At 36.4% G+C, this 19,690-nt stretch overlaps 1 protein-coding gene across 1 annotated transcript; it reads left to right on the top strand.

The window, feature by feature from the left end:
* Window positions 1–398: 398 nt before the first annotated feature.
* LOC123241580 (WD repeat-containing protein 82-like) lies at window positions 399–1,343 on the top strand. Its single transcript, XM_044669196.1, has one exon. It carries the CDS (start codon window positions 399–401, stop codon window positions 1,341–1,343), a length of 945 nt encoding a protein of 314 aa, XP_044525131.1.
* The last annotated feature ends 18,347 nt before the right edge of the window (window positions 1,344–19,690 follow it).

A 19,690-nucleotide genomic window follows, 5' to 3' on the forward strand; every position in this document is an offset into this window, starting at 1 on the left:
GCCTTTGAAAGAAAACCGTTGGAATCCTTAGAAAAACCATTGGCCAGGTCACGTGGCTCAGACCAGTCGAGGAGGGGGGAGGCCGAGAGGTCCACGTGACTGCCATTGGCCACGCCCCTTATCACTCGAATTCACTCATAAGAGCCAATGGTTGGAGGGGCCCTCCCACTCGAAGAGCATGTGACCCCGCCCCTAACCTTTCTCTCAGCATTCCTCTTTGCTGCCTCCTCCCTGTTGGAAGTACGCTTCTCCTTCTGCTTTGTCAGACCTTTTCTTCTCTGCTCTGCCACACTCCCCGCTGCCGTTACCTCCATCATTGACTCTTACCTATAACCTTGCTGCTACTCCTTCCTCCTCTCCTTGAAATTCGTGCCTTCCTCCTTTCCAAATCTTCCACCATGAAGCTGACTGACGAGTCCCTGAGGAGTTTCCGGGTAGCCAAGGTATTCCAGGAGAACTCAGACAAGATCAATTGCTTTGACTTTAGTCCCAATGGCCAGGCAATCATCTCTAGCAGTGACGATGACTCCATTGTCCTATATGACTGTGGAGAGGGCCGACCCAAGAGAACTCTGTACAGCAAGAAGTATGGAGTAGATCTTGTCAGATACACTCATGCCATTGATACTGCTTTGTGCAGCTCCAACAAAATAGATGACACTATCCGTTACCTGTCATTGAAATACAATAAATACATCCGATACTTTCCTGGGCATGACAAGAAGGTAGTAGCCTTGTCTATGTCACCAGCTGATGAGACATTTATCTCGGCATCTTTGGATAAAACCATTCGACTTTGGGATCTCCGAGTCCCTAACTGTCAGGGCCTAATGTATCTTCAGGGAAAACCAATTTGTGCTTTTGACCCAGAAGGAATCATTTTTGCTGCTGGGGTAAATTCTGAAATTGTGAAACTGTACGATCTTCGAGCTTTTGATAAGGGGCCATTTGCAAACTTCCAGATACAACAGGACAAGACCTGTGAGTGGACAGGTTTAAAGTTCAGCAATGATGGCAAACGCATTCTCATATCTACCAATGGCAGCTTTATCCATCTGATTGATTCATTTAGGGGAGTAGTGATACATTCCTTCAGAGGATATAACAACAGCAAAGCTGTTGCTTTGGAGTCCTCTTTCACTCCAGATTCTCAGTTTATCATGACTGGCTCTGATAATGGCAAGATTCATGTTTGGAATGGAGAAAGTGGAGTAAAGGTGGCTGTGTTAAATGGGAGGCATACTGGTCCCATAACCTGTTTGCAATTCAACCCCAAATTCATGACCTTTGCCAGTACCTGTTCCAACATGGTGTTCTGGCTGCCCACCATTGATGACTCATAATGACTCTAGGGATTAGTGATACCTGCAAGTTGAAAGGGAACAATGAAAAGAGGAAAAGGACTGATTTTATAGAGATTGTATTGCCTGACCTAAAACAGAGTCTTTTCCACACAGATTTTTTCATGGACATCTCTATCTTTTTTTTTTTTTTAATTTCTTTGCTGCATTCCTTCAAAAGAACTATTGGAACTGCAGACCTAAAATAAGACCTAGGTTTTCTAGCTGTGGAATCATCAAGCTTCCCCTTTAGTGGTGAACTGTTTCAGACTCATCAGTATATTAGTCTCTTTCTTTTGAATTTCCTGCTAGATAACTTATAAAAACTTTACTATTCTTTCTCCTACCCCCATAAATGCAAATAAGTCTCCAGTTGTATTTTTAAGATGCTGGTGCAATTTTATCTTTGTGTCATTATTGAAGTCTTCATGCTGTGACTTTTTTCTGTAGCTAACATGTTTCTTCTGTGCCAAAAATTTGAAAGAATCTATTAGAAGAAACAAAGCTATGGAAGGCCTTTTTTTTTTTTTAACAAGGGACAGTACAAAAAAGGGGAAGCCAGGCAGCACCTACTGATTTATTTCAGAGATCAATTCAAAAATAGCTCAGTCTCTGACAATTTCTCCAAACTGAAGACCTGAGAGACCTGAATAGGCAAGATGCTTGGTATCCCCATCAATGAAGGATACCAACAAAATAGGAAGGACAGCTGACATAGGACACAACCATGTTTTAATCTGTCCTTTAATCATTTAAGTATATATATTATGGGGTAGGATGGTAATTTATTTGTGTTTTAGCTTTAAAGATTGATAATTCACATGAGCCAGTATTGGGAAATGAGTGCCCTGTTCCTTCTCCCTACCCTACTCCCTAAAATTCTATGCAAAGACTACATATAATTCTACCCATACCAAAAAATGCAAGGATGGGCCTGTGTTTTTGTCATTGTCTAGCCTTTTTGATTCATGTTTTGTACTTCAGTATACTGTATGCAGCTTCCTTCTTGTTTTTAATATCTTTATTGATATATTTTGTTGTGATATGACTACTTGCTGATGAATATCTCCAAAAGTACCTTCCCTTAAACTGTTATAAAGAAAACTGCCTGAATTAGAAATTGTGTCTGACAGAACATGTGATATTCTTTTAAAATATACTATCTATTAACAAAGATGAAAGAACTGTATTAACAGTGATTTAGAACCATAATTGTTCACTATATGTGATTTGAATTTTCTTGTCTTGATTCACATTATTGTAGTCACTGTGTATATTGTTCTATCTCCATCTTTGTTTACAACCATTCACAAGAGTTTTCCATGTTTCTAAATTCTTATCTGTTTTTCCTTGTGCCATTAATATTCTACAATTTGTTTGGTCAACCCACAATTGGTGGGCACATAATTTGCTTTAGCATTTTGCTACTACTAAAAATGTAGCCAGAACTATTTTAGCACAGATGAGAACTGTCTGTCAACCTTACTATTAACCCCTATATGGGATGGCTGAATCAAAGGTTATGAAGAGTTTATTAACTTCTCATGTAATTCTAAATTGTTTTCTAAAACAATTAAACCAATTCAGTACTATCAACTATGTATTACTTTACCTATCTTTCCACTGCCTCATTAATACATATATTTATCTTTGCCAATTTGATATGAAATGATACACTCATAATTTTCATTTATATTTATATGAATAATTTAGATCATTTTTATATAATTGTTGATAGTTTGTATTTCCTCTGTTGAACATTGTTCATATATTTTGACCACTTATCTATTAGACAATGGATCTTAATCTCAGGTATTTGTCTCAATTTCCTATAGATTTGGGATATAAGATTTTAATCATAAATGTTTGCTACAAAGCCATTTCCCTCAATCCATAACTTGTTATTTTAGCTGCATTGTTGTATTTGTGCAAAGGTATGAATAAACTATGGGGAACTTTTTTTCAATGATTTCTGAAATTTTCAAAGGGGAAATTGTGATCACTAAAAGCAAACATGAATGACTTCATCAAAAACAAAAACGAATACTTCCTGTTTTGACAAGGGTAATAGACTGATAGAAATCAAGGGAAAGGGTAAATATATTTCAAAACACATCCTTGTGGATGTGAAGGCCAAATGATAATAGATGGACTTAGAGCTGATTGAATAATAAAAATCATAATGTTCATTATTGGCCACATTAATAATGAACATTATTAATAGACTAAGGGCAAATTGAAACCTACAGCTCTGTAGTTCAGTACTCCTGGAATTCTGTTCTTGTTAAATAACTTATCATCAATAACTTAGATGACATGCATATCAAATTTGCATGATGATACAAAACTGGAAGTAAAGTTAACTCACTGGGTAATAGAGTAAAGGTTCAATGTGGTCTTGAACACTGAGGTGAATCTATTAAGATTAAATTTCTTAAATATCCATAACTAAAAAAGGCAGCATAGCATAGTAAATAGAGTGCTAACATCTGAGTTAGAAAAACTTGAGTATGAGTCCCACTTCTCATGCAATTGGCTATGTGACCATAGGCAAATCATCTAACTTATCAGTGCCCCAGGCAGTTCCCTAAATGGCAGTAGTTTCCAGTCTGCTTTAGTAAAGTTTGTTACATAATTCAAACCCTCCTTTCCTAAAAGAAATAGTTCTATGTGTCAGTGAAAAGGCAACTTTAGGAGCACAAAGTTTGTAACAAAAAGCTAATGAGGTTTTAATAGACTGCCAGCTTGAGATAAGGCAATGGTGCAATGCAGCAGCCAAAAAACTACTACATTATTGGAGAGGGACAATAAAGTGCCTCTATTGACCCATTTTATTCCGCCCTCCTCAAACTACATTTGTAGCATTGTGTTCATTTATGACTACATATTTTAAGCAGGTTTTAGCAACATGAAAAGCATCCAGAGAAGAATGACTGCAATGATGAAAAGCCTCAAGTTCATGCCACAGAGGGACAACAGAAGACACCAAGAATGTTTATCCTAAGAAAAAGAAGACTAAAAGGGAAATGGGTTGGGAAGTAAATAGCTGTTTACAAGTATTTGAAGGAAGGTTTGTCATTTCAAAAATAGATAAGACTGGTGTGGCAAAGCCCCTGAATATTTAACAAGGAGAAATGGGTGGAAATTTCAAAGAGGTAAACTTAGGCCCCAAATAAGAAAAAAGACTTCCAATTAATGTTATAATAAAGGAGAATTCCTGTGGCAGTAGTAGATTCTCTTTCACATGAACTCTACAAACAAAGGCTTGATGGCCATTTGTCAGTGGAAGGAACTTTTGTTAGTTGTACTAGATAGCCTGAAAGAACCCTTTCCACTCTTGTTATTCTACAATTTGGCTTCACTATAGAAATATCTTTCTGATTGCAGAAAGTTGGTTGGGATGACAGAATAGTTTAAATCCCTGTCTTCACCAGAAGTTCAAATCTAGGCTAACCTGTGGGTAAACTTGTTAACAATTAAAAGCAATGGTTCTACATAGTTTTGGGGTGGAATAGTCACCAAAACTATATTAATGACACTTCATAAGGGTTTCTAAGGGACTAGACATGCATATACATATGTCAGTCCCTGCTACCTACTGGTAAAAGAGAGAGATTGTCAAGTGGTAGAATTTCCTGTATGATGTTAAAAATAGTGTGAAAAACTAAAAATATTAATATGAAAACACTGATAGAATGGGACAAGACAATAGATATGGTTCTTAGGGTTGTCAAGGTCAAAACTGACTGGCTATTAGAGGGGGCACTGTATTTTTTTTTAATTTGTATTCCATTACAATTGAAGAATTTGAGTTACATGAATAACAAAAGGTTATTTATTCCTAAACTGCCACCCAAACTATTTAGTGAGAAGTTAATTAAGCAACCAGTCTTTGGGGTATAAAATTTTTGATGCTATGTAATTGCTGCATAATTTTACCTTAGCCCAGTGAAAATTTGTTTCCTGTTTGCTATTTCTGTACATATTATATCATTTCAGTTGCAAAAATTTTAAACAAAAATTTGTATTCCTCAGCCAATATTCATTGTGATTTGGCAAGTGCTTCATCTCTCATGTTTGAAATCCTAATATCCATATGATTTGTGGAAAACATAGATATATATTGCAATAATCTGTTCAGCTCAGTAAGCTTGTCAGAAATCAGAACAAGAACCTATTTCATTTATCTGCATTGTTTTGGATTTGTATCATTGCTTTGATTATAAAATATTTCTTAAAAATAAAAAAATGAGTTCATGAAAAATTTCATTATTGGTGAGAGTATTCATTTCTATATCATTTATTTGTTTCCTAAGTGTTAACTTATAAAATGAATTATGTTCATAAGGTAAGTAATCTTAAATGTTGCTAAAAAGCCTAACAAGCTATTTTCAGGTGGTTTTTCTTAGGCTACTTTCTAGAAATAAGGCACTTTCTCTTCAAATGTCACCAAGATCTTAAGAGTTAAGGTGGTTGGGGAGGGGGAATGGAGATTTGGAGAGAGAATGTCTTCTTGGCCACAAAATACTATTTCTCAGTTCATGATCCATAAAGAATAAATTGTGGTTTCTGATCAAGCCATGCAATGAAAAAAGCAAAAGTAGAGATGTGTGATGCTCCATGTTCCTTTGTTACGTCTTTAAAAAGGACAATTCAGGGGTAGCTGGGTAGCTCAGTGGACTGAGAGCCAGGCCTAGAGACGGGAGGTCCTAGGTTCAAATCTAGCTTCAGACACTTCCTAGCTGTGTGACCCCAAGCAAGTCACTTAACCCCCATTGCCTAGCCCTTACCACTCTTCTGCCTTGGAACCAATGCACAGTATTGATTCTAAGATAGAAGGTAAGGATTTAAAAAAAAAAAAAAAAAAAAAAAAAGGACAATTCTGAGAAGTAGATGAGTGTGACATTAACCAAAGAAAAGGGGGAAAAGGTTAAAGAGAGTGGAGCCTAGTTTATGACAGTTCCTCATGAGGAAGAAAAGGAAGCACTAAAGGGGAATGGAAATGTACTTCGGTTACATTCACATACACACTTTGCTTAGCCATTCCCCAACTGATGAGGGTCTATTCAGTTCCCAGTTCTTTGCAAAAAGTATTTTTACTTTGATATACATGGGACTTTCTTTTTGTCAATCATCTTACAAGTATATTCCTAACAGTGAAATGACCGAATCAAAGGTTGTGAACAATTTAGTCACTTTTCTTCACATAATTCCAGATTGCTTTCCTCTATTGTTGGACTAACATACAGCTTCTCTAACAATGCACTAATGCACATCTTTCCCTAACCCTTCCAATTATGATTATTTATAACTTTTGTCATCTTTGCTAATTTATCACATGTGAGATAAAACAGGATTGTCTTTCTTTACTTTGTTCATAATTATTAGGGAACTGCAGCAGTTTTCACTCTCCTTTTGAAAAATGTTTATCCATATCCTTTGACCCCTTCTCTATTAGAGAATGGCTTTTGGTCTTACATATTTCTCAACTGTCTCACTATCTTGCCTATCAAGCACTGATCAGAGATATTAGACATAAAGATTTTCCCCCTTTGATCCCTTTTATTGTAATTGTGCTTTTCAATTTTATGTACCCCAATTTTTTTTTATCTCTTGTAATTACCTCTATCCCTTGTGTTTGGTTGGTTGGTTTCTTTAATTCAGCCCCAGGGGCATGGTTTAAAAGGTACAAGATCTGTTTTTGTTCTAATTTTTATTATATGACCTTTAATATTCGGGTCATGTTTGGTATAAGTTTGTGGTCTAAATCTAATTTCTGCCAGACTGCTTTTTCAGATTTCCCAGAAATTCTTGAAAAATAGGGAGGTTTGTTTTTTTTTCAAAGTAGAGACAGCTAGGTCATATAAAAAATAGAGAATAGGATCTGAATTCATATTAAAAAGATCTGAATTCAAATCTAGCCTTAGACACATACTAGCTGATCAACTCTTTTAAAAAATTTAAATCATTACTAAAGGAATTTGATAGTTACTGGTTTATGATCATTCTGGAAGCAGTACTCTGCCTTCATTTCTGCCTTTTTAAATTTTTCCTTTTGAAATTATTAGACATTCTGCCACTTTCTTTCATTTTATTAGATTTGCAAGAGATTATTGTTATTGTTCAGTTATTTCCAGTCATGTCCAATTCTTCATAAACTCACTTGGGGTTTTCTTGGTAAAGATCCTGTGGTGGTTTGCTATTTCCTTCTCCAGCTCATCTGACAAATGAGAAAATTGAGGCAAACAAAGTTAAGTGACTTACCCATAGTCACACATCTATTAAGTATCTGAGGACAGATTTGAACTGAGAAGGTTGAGTCTTCCTGACCCCATGCCTGACATTCTATCCACTGTGCCACCTAGTTGCTCTTTATGAGAGGTTTCTGTTTGTTTGTTTGGTTGGTTGGTTCTTTTTTAGTATTGGTTTTTAAATTTTTTTTAAATCCTCTTTCTACTATAAGTCAACACCATGTCCCTACATTAGCTTTTTGTTAAACTACTTTAGTATAATGCTGTTCTCCCTAAGTGCTCTCATGCCCCATGTACACATCTCATACTCCTTTTTCTAGGATTTTCTTTTTTTTATTTTGATATATAGTCCTCAATTTTCCCTTCTTTTTTTCTAAGTGCTCACTTCAAACTACCCCCTTGAAATTTTTATGTTAGCTTTTTTTTCTTGCCTCTCTTTCTATGAAGTTTTTCTTTTCTTTGTTCTCTTCCTTAATTCCCTTCCCTTTCAGCATTTTCTGAAAGGTCATTCTCTGATCAATGGTCTATATACCCTTATTCATTCCTTCTTTCATCTCTTTCTGTTGTTCATGTGGTTAAGACATCTAAAGAATTTGATTTTAACAACTTTTTCAGATGATTTTCTATGGTTTCTTTATAATTCTTGCCTCCTCTCCTTTTTGTTCCTTCTGTATCTCACTCTCAGACATATGAATTCATTGGATAGAGGTATCACCACATGGTAGAAATTACCCTGTATCCTAAGTCATTTGTTCCAATTTTCCCTACCCTCTCTCTGATCATTTTCCATCCCAATGACTTTGCCATTTTATCTAAGTATATGATCTTCCCTTCTTCAGAGTAGTCAACTGTTCCTAGGAGCTCCCTTAACCCTTATCCTGGGCCAGGATCTATCTGTCTATGGGAGCTCAAAACTCAGAAATTTGTATCCCAGTGTATCAACATCTCCAAGATTAAAATCATTGTGAAGTCTCCAACTCTTATTAGAGGCACACAGCATTTCTTCTGTGAGACAACTTTTCAGCCCCAAGTGGAAAGTGGGAAGGACTAAGCATTTATAAAATGCCTACTACGTGCCAGGTACTAGATCACAACAGCCCTGTGAGATAAGTGTTCTTATCATTCCCATTTAAAAGTTAGAGAAACTGAGGCAAACAGGATAAGTCTTGTCCAGAGTCACATAGGTAGTATATGACTAATGCCAGATTTGAACTCAGATCTTCCTAAATCAGTGTTCTAGCCATTGTACTACCACCTAGCTGCCTCTAAGGATTCCTTTCCCTTCATTAGATTCATTCAGGTAAGTGCTCTGTAATTAATGGCTATATATCTGGGGCATAATTCCTCTTTTAGAAGTAAGAATTGCTTCAAGCATTAATAGGTTTTGGACAAAGTGTCCAGTCTCCCATCTTGGGGATCCCATGACCCAGAAAAGACTTTGTGTTTTGCAGCAAAAAGCACAATGTCAGAGTAAGCTCCTATAAAGATGTGGTAGCCCAGCTGAGGACTCCGATTGAAGCTAGAAACAGACAGAAGATCCACAACTTCATGACCAGTGAAGGTGAATCTGACAGAGAACACCAGACCAACAAAATGATGCTCAACAGGGACCAGGTGAGACCTGCAAGGAGCAGTGGCCAAAGATAATGCATGCCTCTCTCAAACACCAGGAAGAGAGTGTCTTTAGCATCGAATCAGCAGGAAGAGGCTGAGCAGAGAGTATAACATGTGAAAGGGAATTTTTTATTCCTGTTGTCTGTTTTAAGTTAATTTATTATTTTTGTCAAATTAAACTTTTAACTATTACATTTGGCCACCCAATTTTAATTATTACAAACAACATTACTAGATGACATCAGCATCCTTACAGCACTGAAGGTAAGAGTTGTCTCTTTCTTATGGATTTGCTTTTTTTCACAATTTGGGCTTCCCCATGCACATCTATTCTTCTCACTGATTATGTATCTATTTATGGGAAAGCATATTCTAGACTTATGGAAGTTACTTTTCTCAGTTGTTTTATTAAATCTCTTTTTTTGGAACTAATAATTGTAAGGATGGTCTCTAGCTCACTAGCAAAAGTAGATATATTAGTAAAATCTTGTGAGCAAGTACAAACTCATTAAAAAATCTTTAATCTGGGGTTGCCTCTTCTGGGGATTTGAACTCTATTCCAATTTGAAATTCAATATCAAGAATTTATTTCACATTCTGCCTATATCCTAACTTCTTAGGATACTAGCCTTAGGCCCTCGATTAAATTGTAAATGCCTAAAGGGTAGGAATGTGTCATTTTTGATCTCTGTATCTCCAAGATCTGGCACGGTACTTTGCACATGGTGGGGATGAAAAAGTGTTGGCCAAATTGAATGAAATGCTTCCCCCAGAATTTTATTAATGTTTGTATTTGTTCAGCTGCTAAACAGAAAAAGAGAATAATAACTATCTCAAAATAATAAGTAGCCTGATCTATTAAGCAGACTGAAAAAAACCTGCAAAATATTTTTGATGCAGTGAAAAAACAAACCTCTTCACAACCACAGCTTTTATTTTATACAAAGTCCCTTGGATTGCTGACCTGGTGGCTGCTCGCCAATTAGCAGAATAGAAGATTCTTGACACATTAGACAACAAACTAGCTATTAAAAATTGGAATATTCAGAGAATAGAGGTGATAGTGAATGTTATGCAAAAAGTCTCTGCTATTTTGCCAGAAAAATTCAGTCTGCTGAGTAAAATATTGCTTCCTGTGTCTTCTGATCTGCTGTTAGCATTTTTCTAAATGAAATGACTCCCTAAAGAGAAAACACATTTCCCATGTTTAGGGGCTTTTACAAATACCAAGCACTGATCCTTGTGCTTGAATATCCCAACTGGTCTCTTGCTGGTAACATGATAACAAAATCAGTCCTTCACTCAGAAGAATAGATTTTCTGACTTCTCTATTCTTTCCCATTTGTGCATTGATATGAAGATCAGAGTCATCTGCTTGAATGAGATTTAGAATCCTGATGCAAACAATGAGAGACACTAAAGGCTTTTTGGCTCTCCCAAATTTGTATTCAGACGCTTCTTTTGTTCCAGCTGTAATCACACTCCTATCAGTATTCCAAGGATTTGGGCAAACAGGCTGCCTCTGTCAAAATTGTAGTGAGTTAATGCAATCCCATATAGCTTGGTTGTGCAAATTATTGCCTTTGAAGGAAGATGTAAGTTGGTATTTTGACATATGTCAGTTTTATTTGTAGCTCAGTTCTGATTTTTTAAAGCATTTTGACATTAGCTTAGTCACTCAAACGTGAGATAGTGGATGCAATTAAACTTCAGAAAATGAAAGAGAAAAAAGGCATGACAGATATGACTGAAAGTCACAGAAACAAGAAAATCCAAGTAACTAAGATGAACTAGTGATCTTAACTCCTTTTCATTTTATTGCTCTCTCAAGAGAAACAAACACATGTAAGTAGTACTACTAGGGGTTAGGCTTTATTTCTCATATTTCCAGATTAATAATTAATGCTGCTGTCATTCCTTCATAAATTAGAATAAAATATCCTCACAATATTTGTCCCTTACTCTACTGTCCTTTAAGAAAAGGAATTTTTTTCAAAATACATATACCAGGGCAGCTGGGTAGCTCAGTGGAATGAGAGTCAGGCCTAGAGACAGGAAGTCCTAGGTTCAAACCCGGCCTCAGCCACTTCCCAGCTGTGTGACCCTGGGCAAGTCACTTGACCCCCATTGCCCGCCCTTACCACTCTTCCACCTATGAGACAATACACCGAAGTTAAGGGTTAAAAAAAAAATACATATACCAGTTGGCTGGATGACCCATGCCAAAATGAACTAAGAACTGGGGCAATTTTTAGGATAACTAAAGCTTATGACTAAATTCCCCTGAAATATGAAGATAGTGACATTAAAATGTGTTCATTACCCTAAAATATGCAGGTATACTAATGACCTTCAACTTCTCCCTCATTTGCCACATAACTGGTTAAACCCCTTAATTGTTAAGTTTTAGAAGAGAATATCACTACTCCTTATGGTTAGGCTTGTTTGTTTCTTTCTTTTTAATAGCCTATTTATTTACAACACGGTTGTCTCTAACATCAGGGAGCAAGAATTAGGATCAAACATAGTCTGATGGGGATATGATTAGGGTTTCGTTGTTAAAAGACCACTCTACTGCAAATATGAGTAACATGGAAATAGGTTTTGAACAATGATACATGTATAACCCAGAGGAATTGCTTATCATCTCTGGGAGAGAGGAGGGAAGAGGGGTGGGAAAAAATCATGATTCATGTAACCATGGAAAAATATTCTAAATTTAAAAAAAAAAGAATTAGGATCAATAAGTATATAGTGAGACTCAGGTGTATAAGTTACATGTAAGAGTCTGAACAGGGTTTCCTCTCATTGTACATTATAAAAGGAAATGAAGACAGAATCAAGAGAAAAAATGGCTTAGGAAAAAAATATATATCTAGAGAGATATATATTCCTCCTTTAGATAGGGCCCTATATCTAATGATTTTTAGACTACCAAAGATCAAAGTCTTTATGGAAGCAAACCCAAAAAGTACTAAATGCTTACATGATGTTCAATGAGAGGAAACTCTGTCTATAAACATATATATGTATATGGATGTATGTGGAGAGAACTAACCAATGAGGGTCCAGTTTGGGAGCATAAGCAAACATACAGATTGGGCAAGTCTCATTCTGAAAGTGTGTGGTTTAGAAATGGAAATGAAGGAAAGACCTACTCCCAAATTAAAGCATGAAGAACTCTGGTTCTGATAGGTTCCTTGTCTGCTTGCTGCATAGTTAAGGGGCCTTTTGATTGGCTACTGGGCTGAAATTGAGAATTAACACAAAAGACTCTCATATAGAAAATCTCTCCCTCTTTCTCTTTCTTGCTGGTCATATGGTATAAGGATGCCTCTGAGCTTTGGAAAGCTGGTAGAGTGGTCCTCCCTAACTGCCTCACCTCTTTCCGGTTGTCCCATGAGCAAATATATTCTTAAGCAAATTCATTTTTAGAAAGAGCTGCCTTCTATTTGGGTCTTCTTTCGTTCTGCGCAGGGCCTTGTGAGTTCTCGAAAGACTGGAGAAATCATCAGCAGTCCAATGATCAAAGTCCATGGTAGAGACTGCTGCAGTAACCAAAGCCAAACCTAGCAAGGATACCAGTGAAGCATTGAGAGATTGACCTATTTGCCCCAGCTCAGCAGTGGATCAATCTAGAAGTGAGATTTGTGTTCTACAACCAAGGGACTGACTCCATCCATCAAAGGGTTTCATTCAGAAGAGAACTTTGGTGAAACAAATACTTTATAGCAATCACTTTCACTCCATTCTTTCCAGGGACTGCAGGAGTACAAGAGAGAATAAGTTCCCAATTAAGGAAAGTGTGTTTGTACGTGTATTTCTATGTCTTTCAGTAAACATTCTTTTGTAAAAAAAATTATTATATTAAATATTTAATCTCACTGAGGGGGAATACCACTATTAGATTTATTTCCTAAGGTGATCAGTATAAAATGAAAAGAACCTATATGTTCTAAAATATTCTTAGCAATTCTCTTTGTGGTGACAAATAATTGGAAATTGAGGGGATGTCAATCAACTGGAGAGTGACTCAACAAGTGATATGATTGTGATAGAATCCTATTGTGCCATATGAAACTACAAGCAGGTTAATTTTTTTAAATGATAAGACCTACATGAAATTATGAAAAGTAAAATGAACAGAACCAAGAGAATATTATATATAACAACAGAAATATTGTTTGAAGAATGACTCGTGTATGGTCACCTCCAGAAAAAGAACTAATAAATAGAAAAAAGCAAGACAGTTTTATATATACATATATCTTTTTTGTCAAATGATGCTTTCTCTAGTGTGGGAAAGGGAGAGAGAAAGAGGGAGTTTCCTGGGAATTTTAATGTAACAAACAAGCAAATTAAAAAATAGATTGCAAATTGTAAAAAATTGTTGTAGAATACATCACTGGTTAGGTGATTTTGAAGTAATAACTGGCTCTGGATGATTTGTATTGAAGGGAACACAAACTGGAATGGGAACACAAGACAAGAGCACTGGGAAAAATCATCCTTGCATCTCAGGGTTATGCCTTGGATTCTAAGGAAGAACTGTAGCTGCCCTCTAGGGACCTGATTTGCAAGTAGAAATGAGAGTTGGGAAAAGCTCACTCTCTCATCTCATCTCAAGGCTTATATTAAATACACAAACATGCACAAACCACATCTATTTATACAAATATGTGTACACATGCACACATATATGTATATCATTAATAATACCTTTCATGGTATTTGGTATATGCAAGTCATAGTTGGTAAGAAACTAAAACCCATTCATGCTTATTTAGGGCTTTTCCATTGACCTTTTACTATTTCTGATTTTAATTCCAAATAAAGAAAATCTAGATCTAAATATTTCTTAAACTCTTACATTCTAGACCTTTTAATTCCTTAAAATCTGAAAGTCAGTAACCTAAAACTGCCAAAACAATGAATAGCAAAGCAGTGAATCCCTTTCAGAAAAAATGACTTTGTTCCAGTCCATTAAAATAGAAATTTCAGAACTACTCTAAGATTTGTTTGTGATATTTGTAATGCTACCCCTTTCCCCAAAGGGGTCTCTTGGATAGTATACTCCAACTGATGTCTTTCCTAAACCTATAGAATGTCAGTGTGTCACTGTATTAATTGTCCAAAAAGGGATACAGGGAACCCTTTACTTGAACCACTTGCCAATTTCTTTCTGGCATATGTATGAGATATACCTCCTCACCATTCACACAATTACCATCTCATTTCAGACCTTACCACTTTTTACCAAGGTTATTTCAAAGACCTTGTAACTGGTCTCCATGCTTCCAGCCTCTCCCTATTCCAGTCCATCTGCCCTATATCTACCAAAGTGACTTTCCTTAAGTACAGATTTGACCATGATCTTCTCCTACTCATACCCCCCTGTCTTCCAGTTACCTTCTATATACCTATATATTCAAACACAGAATTGGATAATTATATAATTTATTATTTACAAGTGGAGACAAAGTCTATGGATCTATCACCAAGCATTTCTTAAGAGCCTACCATATGCCAAGTACACTACTAGGCATTGGAGATAAAAAAGAGAAATAATGAAATAATACCTACTCTATAATTATATCCATCACTGCACTGATGATGTGATGTTGATGGCCTGAATGATGGTAGCAAAGGCTTTAAGTCAGTTGGTAGCCCATTTTAGGGACAAAGTGTGGGCTCATATTTTTTGGAAATCTGTCCATAAAGAAAAGGATGAATGGAACCTTTGGTATACCTATGGGGAATCACTCATCATACACCTGGAAAAGCACTTGTTTGCCATTTACAGGAGAACCCTACTTGCTACTGGAAAACTAGGTGGGCTAGTGGATAGAGTATTGGACTTGGAGTCAGGATGATGTGAGTTCAAATGTTACCTCAGATACTAGAAGTATGGCCCTGGGTGAATCACTTAATCTTTCAACTTCAATTTCCTTATGTGTAAAATGAGGATAACATTAGCATCTCTTTCCACAAGTTTGAAATTAGGCTCAAATGAAATAATATATAAAGCATTTTGTAAAACTTTAAGCATTATATGAATACAAGTTATTATTGTTATCAGGATGATGCAGCATCATACCTTTTCATCCAAAGTTGCCTGTTGTAAATAGGTTAATGCAAGCTGGTTTCTTCTGTAAGATAGCTGGAGTACAGGAGGCCTCTATCATTAAATGAAAATGGTATATTCAAAATTATGCTAAATTATGTCCCTTTGTGCCCTTCATGAAAGGGTTTCAACTCTGCTAGGGACTCGGGCTTTTATTTACCCCTGATACCTCTGCTTTCCCAATAGTCCCCCTCCTATGATGAACTGACTCCCAAGGAACACTTTTTGCCTGATTCACCAATAACTATACGTGCTATAAGAGAACAATGTGAAAATGGAACTATTAAGGATCCAGGAAAGTCCTCCCAGTGAGCTAAACTATAAAAAAGTTCACAGATGATGTGTGAGGGATCTGTGAGAAATTAGTTAAATGTTTATCTACACTGATTCTTGGACAGTGGTTATAAGTCTAGCCAAGAGGTTGGGGCCAGGAGAGAATAGGACCAAATAATCAAAGACTCTTTCCTTAAAGGTCAGGGTCAATGGAGCAAGTTTTCCAATGTCCATATCATAGAATCTTGTACGTGTTCTCCACCCCACAACAAAAATTAGTCCTTCCTTAAAGGTGACAAAGCTGTCTTAAAGACCAAATTGATTCCAATCAGATATATCTCCTTTTGATACAGCTTCCTAGTCACCTAAGGGAATAAAAAGCCCTATTTATGTGGAATCAGGGCAAATGCATTTTTGAAGACCATTAGAGTCACTAACTCCTAATCTGTAGACCAGGTGAGTTTTCATAGCAGGGATTAGCTGGTATTTCTAGCAGCTAGGTGTTATATCTTTCTTGCAAATCGTTGCTATTGTATAGTAGAGCTAAGTAAACTTCTTTTAACTTTAGTGACTTCTAAGTATCTCATTTATGCTCCTTTTGAACCAGAACAACAGGGTCCCTGAATCAGGCTCATCCTTAACAACCTCTCATTGCATAGAGTTGTTTGTGGGGCATGTCAACATTCACCAGAGATATTGTATACCTGTTGCTGAATTAAACAACTGATTAAAGCCATTATGAGAACAGCAGAAGTTTGGGGGGCGGGCATTGCTAATCTGACATGTTATCCTTGGAATGAAACCATAGTTTCCTAAGAACAGGACATCATTGTCTTCAAGGAATCTCCAGATCCGCTCTTTCTCAGAATGTTAAAACAAAAGAACTTGAAAGACAAATATTAAATTAACTATGAATTGTTGGGTTTATCTCTCTCACAAAGACTGAATTTAAAAAAGACAATCAACAGTGAAGTACTGTTCCAATCTAAAAATAATTAAGCCTTAAGTACCTTTCAATAAGTCTAGCCTTTGAAAGCATCTGTGACAATGGCTATTTTTTTCCCAAATCTTTCCCAAACTTGAGTAAACTCATGTAACCAAGTTGTTACCCTCCCTTTTAGAAAAATATATTAAAGCATCTCCTTTTTCTTTTAGTTTATTGGACGTCCTAGTTCTTTGGTTCTGTATGGGTTCCCAGAGATTATATACCATGGTAACAGCTCTCTGTAGTTTTTTCAGTTATAATTTCCTTGTTCTGATTAAAGACTAGTGATTAAAACTATTTTGATAATCCTGTATTTTTTCCAGATGAACAAACAAGGCAGCAATTTATGTCTAGTATAACAACATTTTATGTCAACTGAAACATCCACCTTTCCTGTATAGTTCTCAAGTACCTACAACTAGCAAATTGTCCCTCTTGCCTCCTCTCAGGGCCAAAGGTTTACCTATACCAGCATTGGAGAAGTGCAACTTTAAACTGCCTGTGAACCCACCTGTATTACCCCAGAGAGTGGAGGGAGGAAATGTTCACATTGGGTGGCTGGTGGGTAGGACATGGAAAAATGTCCTCGGGTGCAATGGAGAGGGCTAACAGAGCAGCTCTCCCCATGCTGCCCTAGTACCTGTGCCACAGCTTCACCAACACAGGCTGTGCCAAACAATAACCTCATCATCATGCCTTAATTCTCAGTTTGGTGTCCTACCTCAAAGAAACTATGGGCATTTTATTTCACTCACCTCAGGAAGAAGGAGGCAGTTTCTTGGATCCAGGAACAAGAAAGACTTCCCTGATAAAGACAAACCATAGTTCTTATTGACTCTTTGTGGTTCCTATTTATTCCTTATTTTGGACAAATGGAATGCTAACCACACTTAGCTGTTGCTCATAGGAATGGAAGAAAGGAGAGGAACATCTGTTCTCTACTATAGGACCACAGATTAGAAACAAGGAAAAGTATGGGAAACCACTGAGGAAGTCATTTTCAAAGTTAACCAGTCCAATAGGATTTGCACGATAAGAGGCAAAATCCAGACACAGGGTATTTCCATTCATAAAAGTGGCTTGTAGTCACTTTACGCTCATGAAGCTACAACTTCTGGTTACTACTAGTTCTGTGCCTGCCCTTCTTCATATGTTCTGGTGACCATTTGCTTAGTCCTATATTTTGAAAGCTGAGCATGGCAAGGTCACCAGATGGAAAACAGAAAGCCAAAAATGTTGCTACAGAATACAAATAACATCATTCATAAAATTGTATGAACTCTATACTCAATCTTGATTGAAAAGGGAAAAGGAGTCAGTGAACCAATAGATATTTGTTCTGTGTGTGTGTGTGTGTGTGTGTGCGTGCGTGCGTGTGTGTGTGTGTGTGTGTGTGTGTGTGTGTGTGTGCCAGGCATTGTTCTAAACTCCAAGAACAAAGAAAGATAGAAGATTATCCCAACCAGCAAGAATTTCATAATTGTAATCACAAAATAAAGCAGAAAAGGGAGGGGGGAAGAAAGTATTTGCTGTGGGTGTGTGATACAGAAAAGGGAGTACAGCAAGGTAGAAATTATGAGGTTAGGAGATCTGGAGTAAAGTGTGTGGCTAGTCTCTTTCTCCATTAATAATTGCTCTAAGAAAATCCTAGAGAATCAACCAAAAAGCTAATCTAAACAATTAACAATTTTAACAAAGCTTCAGGGATATAAAATAAACTCATATAAATCATAAGCATTTCTATATAATACTGATAAAGTCCAACAGGAAGAGCCAGAAAGAGAAATCCCATTTAAAATAATGGTAGATAATATAAACACTGAGAGTTTACCTGCCAAGACAAACCCGGGAACTATGTGATAACAACAAAATACTTTTCATACATATAAAGACAGATCCAAACAATTTAAAAAACATTAATAGCTCATGGGTAGTCTGAGCTAATATAATAAAAATGACAATTCTGCCTAAATTGATCTGTCTATTCAGTGTCATGCCAAACAAACTACCCAAAAATTATTCCATAGAGCTAGAAAAAAATAATAAATTTCACCTGGATGAACAAAAATATTAAGGAAGGTGACTTAGCTGTACTGGATCTCAAACTGTATTATAAATCAGCAACCATCAAAACAATCTGGTTCTAGCTAAGAAATAGAGTTGGGGGCAGATAGATGGTTCAGTGGATTGAGAGCCAGGCTTAGAGACAGGTGGCCCTGGGTTCAAGTGCGACCTCAGATACTTTCTAGCTGTGTGATTGTGGGCAAGTCACTTAACCCCCCTTGCCCAGCCCTAACCACTCTCCTGCCTTGGAACCAATATGCAGTACTGAGCCTAAGACAGAAGGTAAGGATTAAAAAAATAGGGTAGTGGATCAGTGGAATAGATTAGGCACTCGATTTACAGTAGTAAATAACCATAGTAATCTAGTGTTTGACAAACCAAAAGCTCAAAGACCCGAATTTTTGGAAGAAGAATTCACTATTCCACAAAAACTGTTGGGAAAACTGGAAAACAGAATGGCAAAAACTAGGCACAAACCTAGACTTCACTCATACCAAGTAAAGTAAAAAGGTTCACATAATTTAGAAATAATGGAGAATAACATAAGCAAATTAGAGGAGTACAAAGTAGTTTACTTGTTATATCTATGAATGAGGGAAGAATTTATGTCCAAATAGACATAGAGAACATTACAAGATGTGAAATAGATAGCTCTGACTATATCAAATTTTAAAAGTTTTGGCATGAACAAAATCAATGCAACCAAGATTAGAAAGAAAACAGCAGGAAAAAAATGCATAGCAAGTGTCTCTAGCAAATGAGGTAAAAGCCTCATTTTTCAAATATATAGGGAACTAAATTAAATTTATAAGAATACAAAGCATTCCCCATTTGACAAATAGTCAAAGAATATGAACTAGCAATTCTCAGATGAAGAAATTAAAACTACCTTTAGTCACATGAAAAAATGCTCCAAATCACTATTAATTAGAGAAATGCAAATTAAAACAACTCTGAAGTACCACCTCATACCAATCATACCAGCTAATGTGACAAAAAGAAAAAAGAACAATGATAAACGTTGGAGGGGTTATGGTAA

This window comes from Gracilinanus agilis, chromosome 3 (assembly GCF_016433145.1).
Source record: "Gracilinanus agilis isolate LMUSP501 chromosome 3, AgileGrace, whole genome shotgun sequence".
NCBI lineage: Eukaryota > Metazoa > Chordata > Mammalia > Didelphimorphia > Didelphidae > Gracilinanus > Gracilinanus agilis.

What these genes read in the sequence shown, in the direction of transcription:
- LOC123241580 (XM_044669196.1), top strand. Translation starts at nt 399, where the DNA reads ATGAAGCTGACTGACGAGTCCCTGAGGAGTTTCCGGGTAGCCAAGGTA.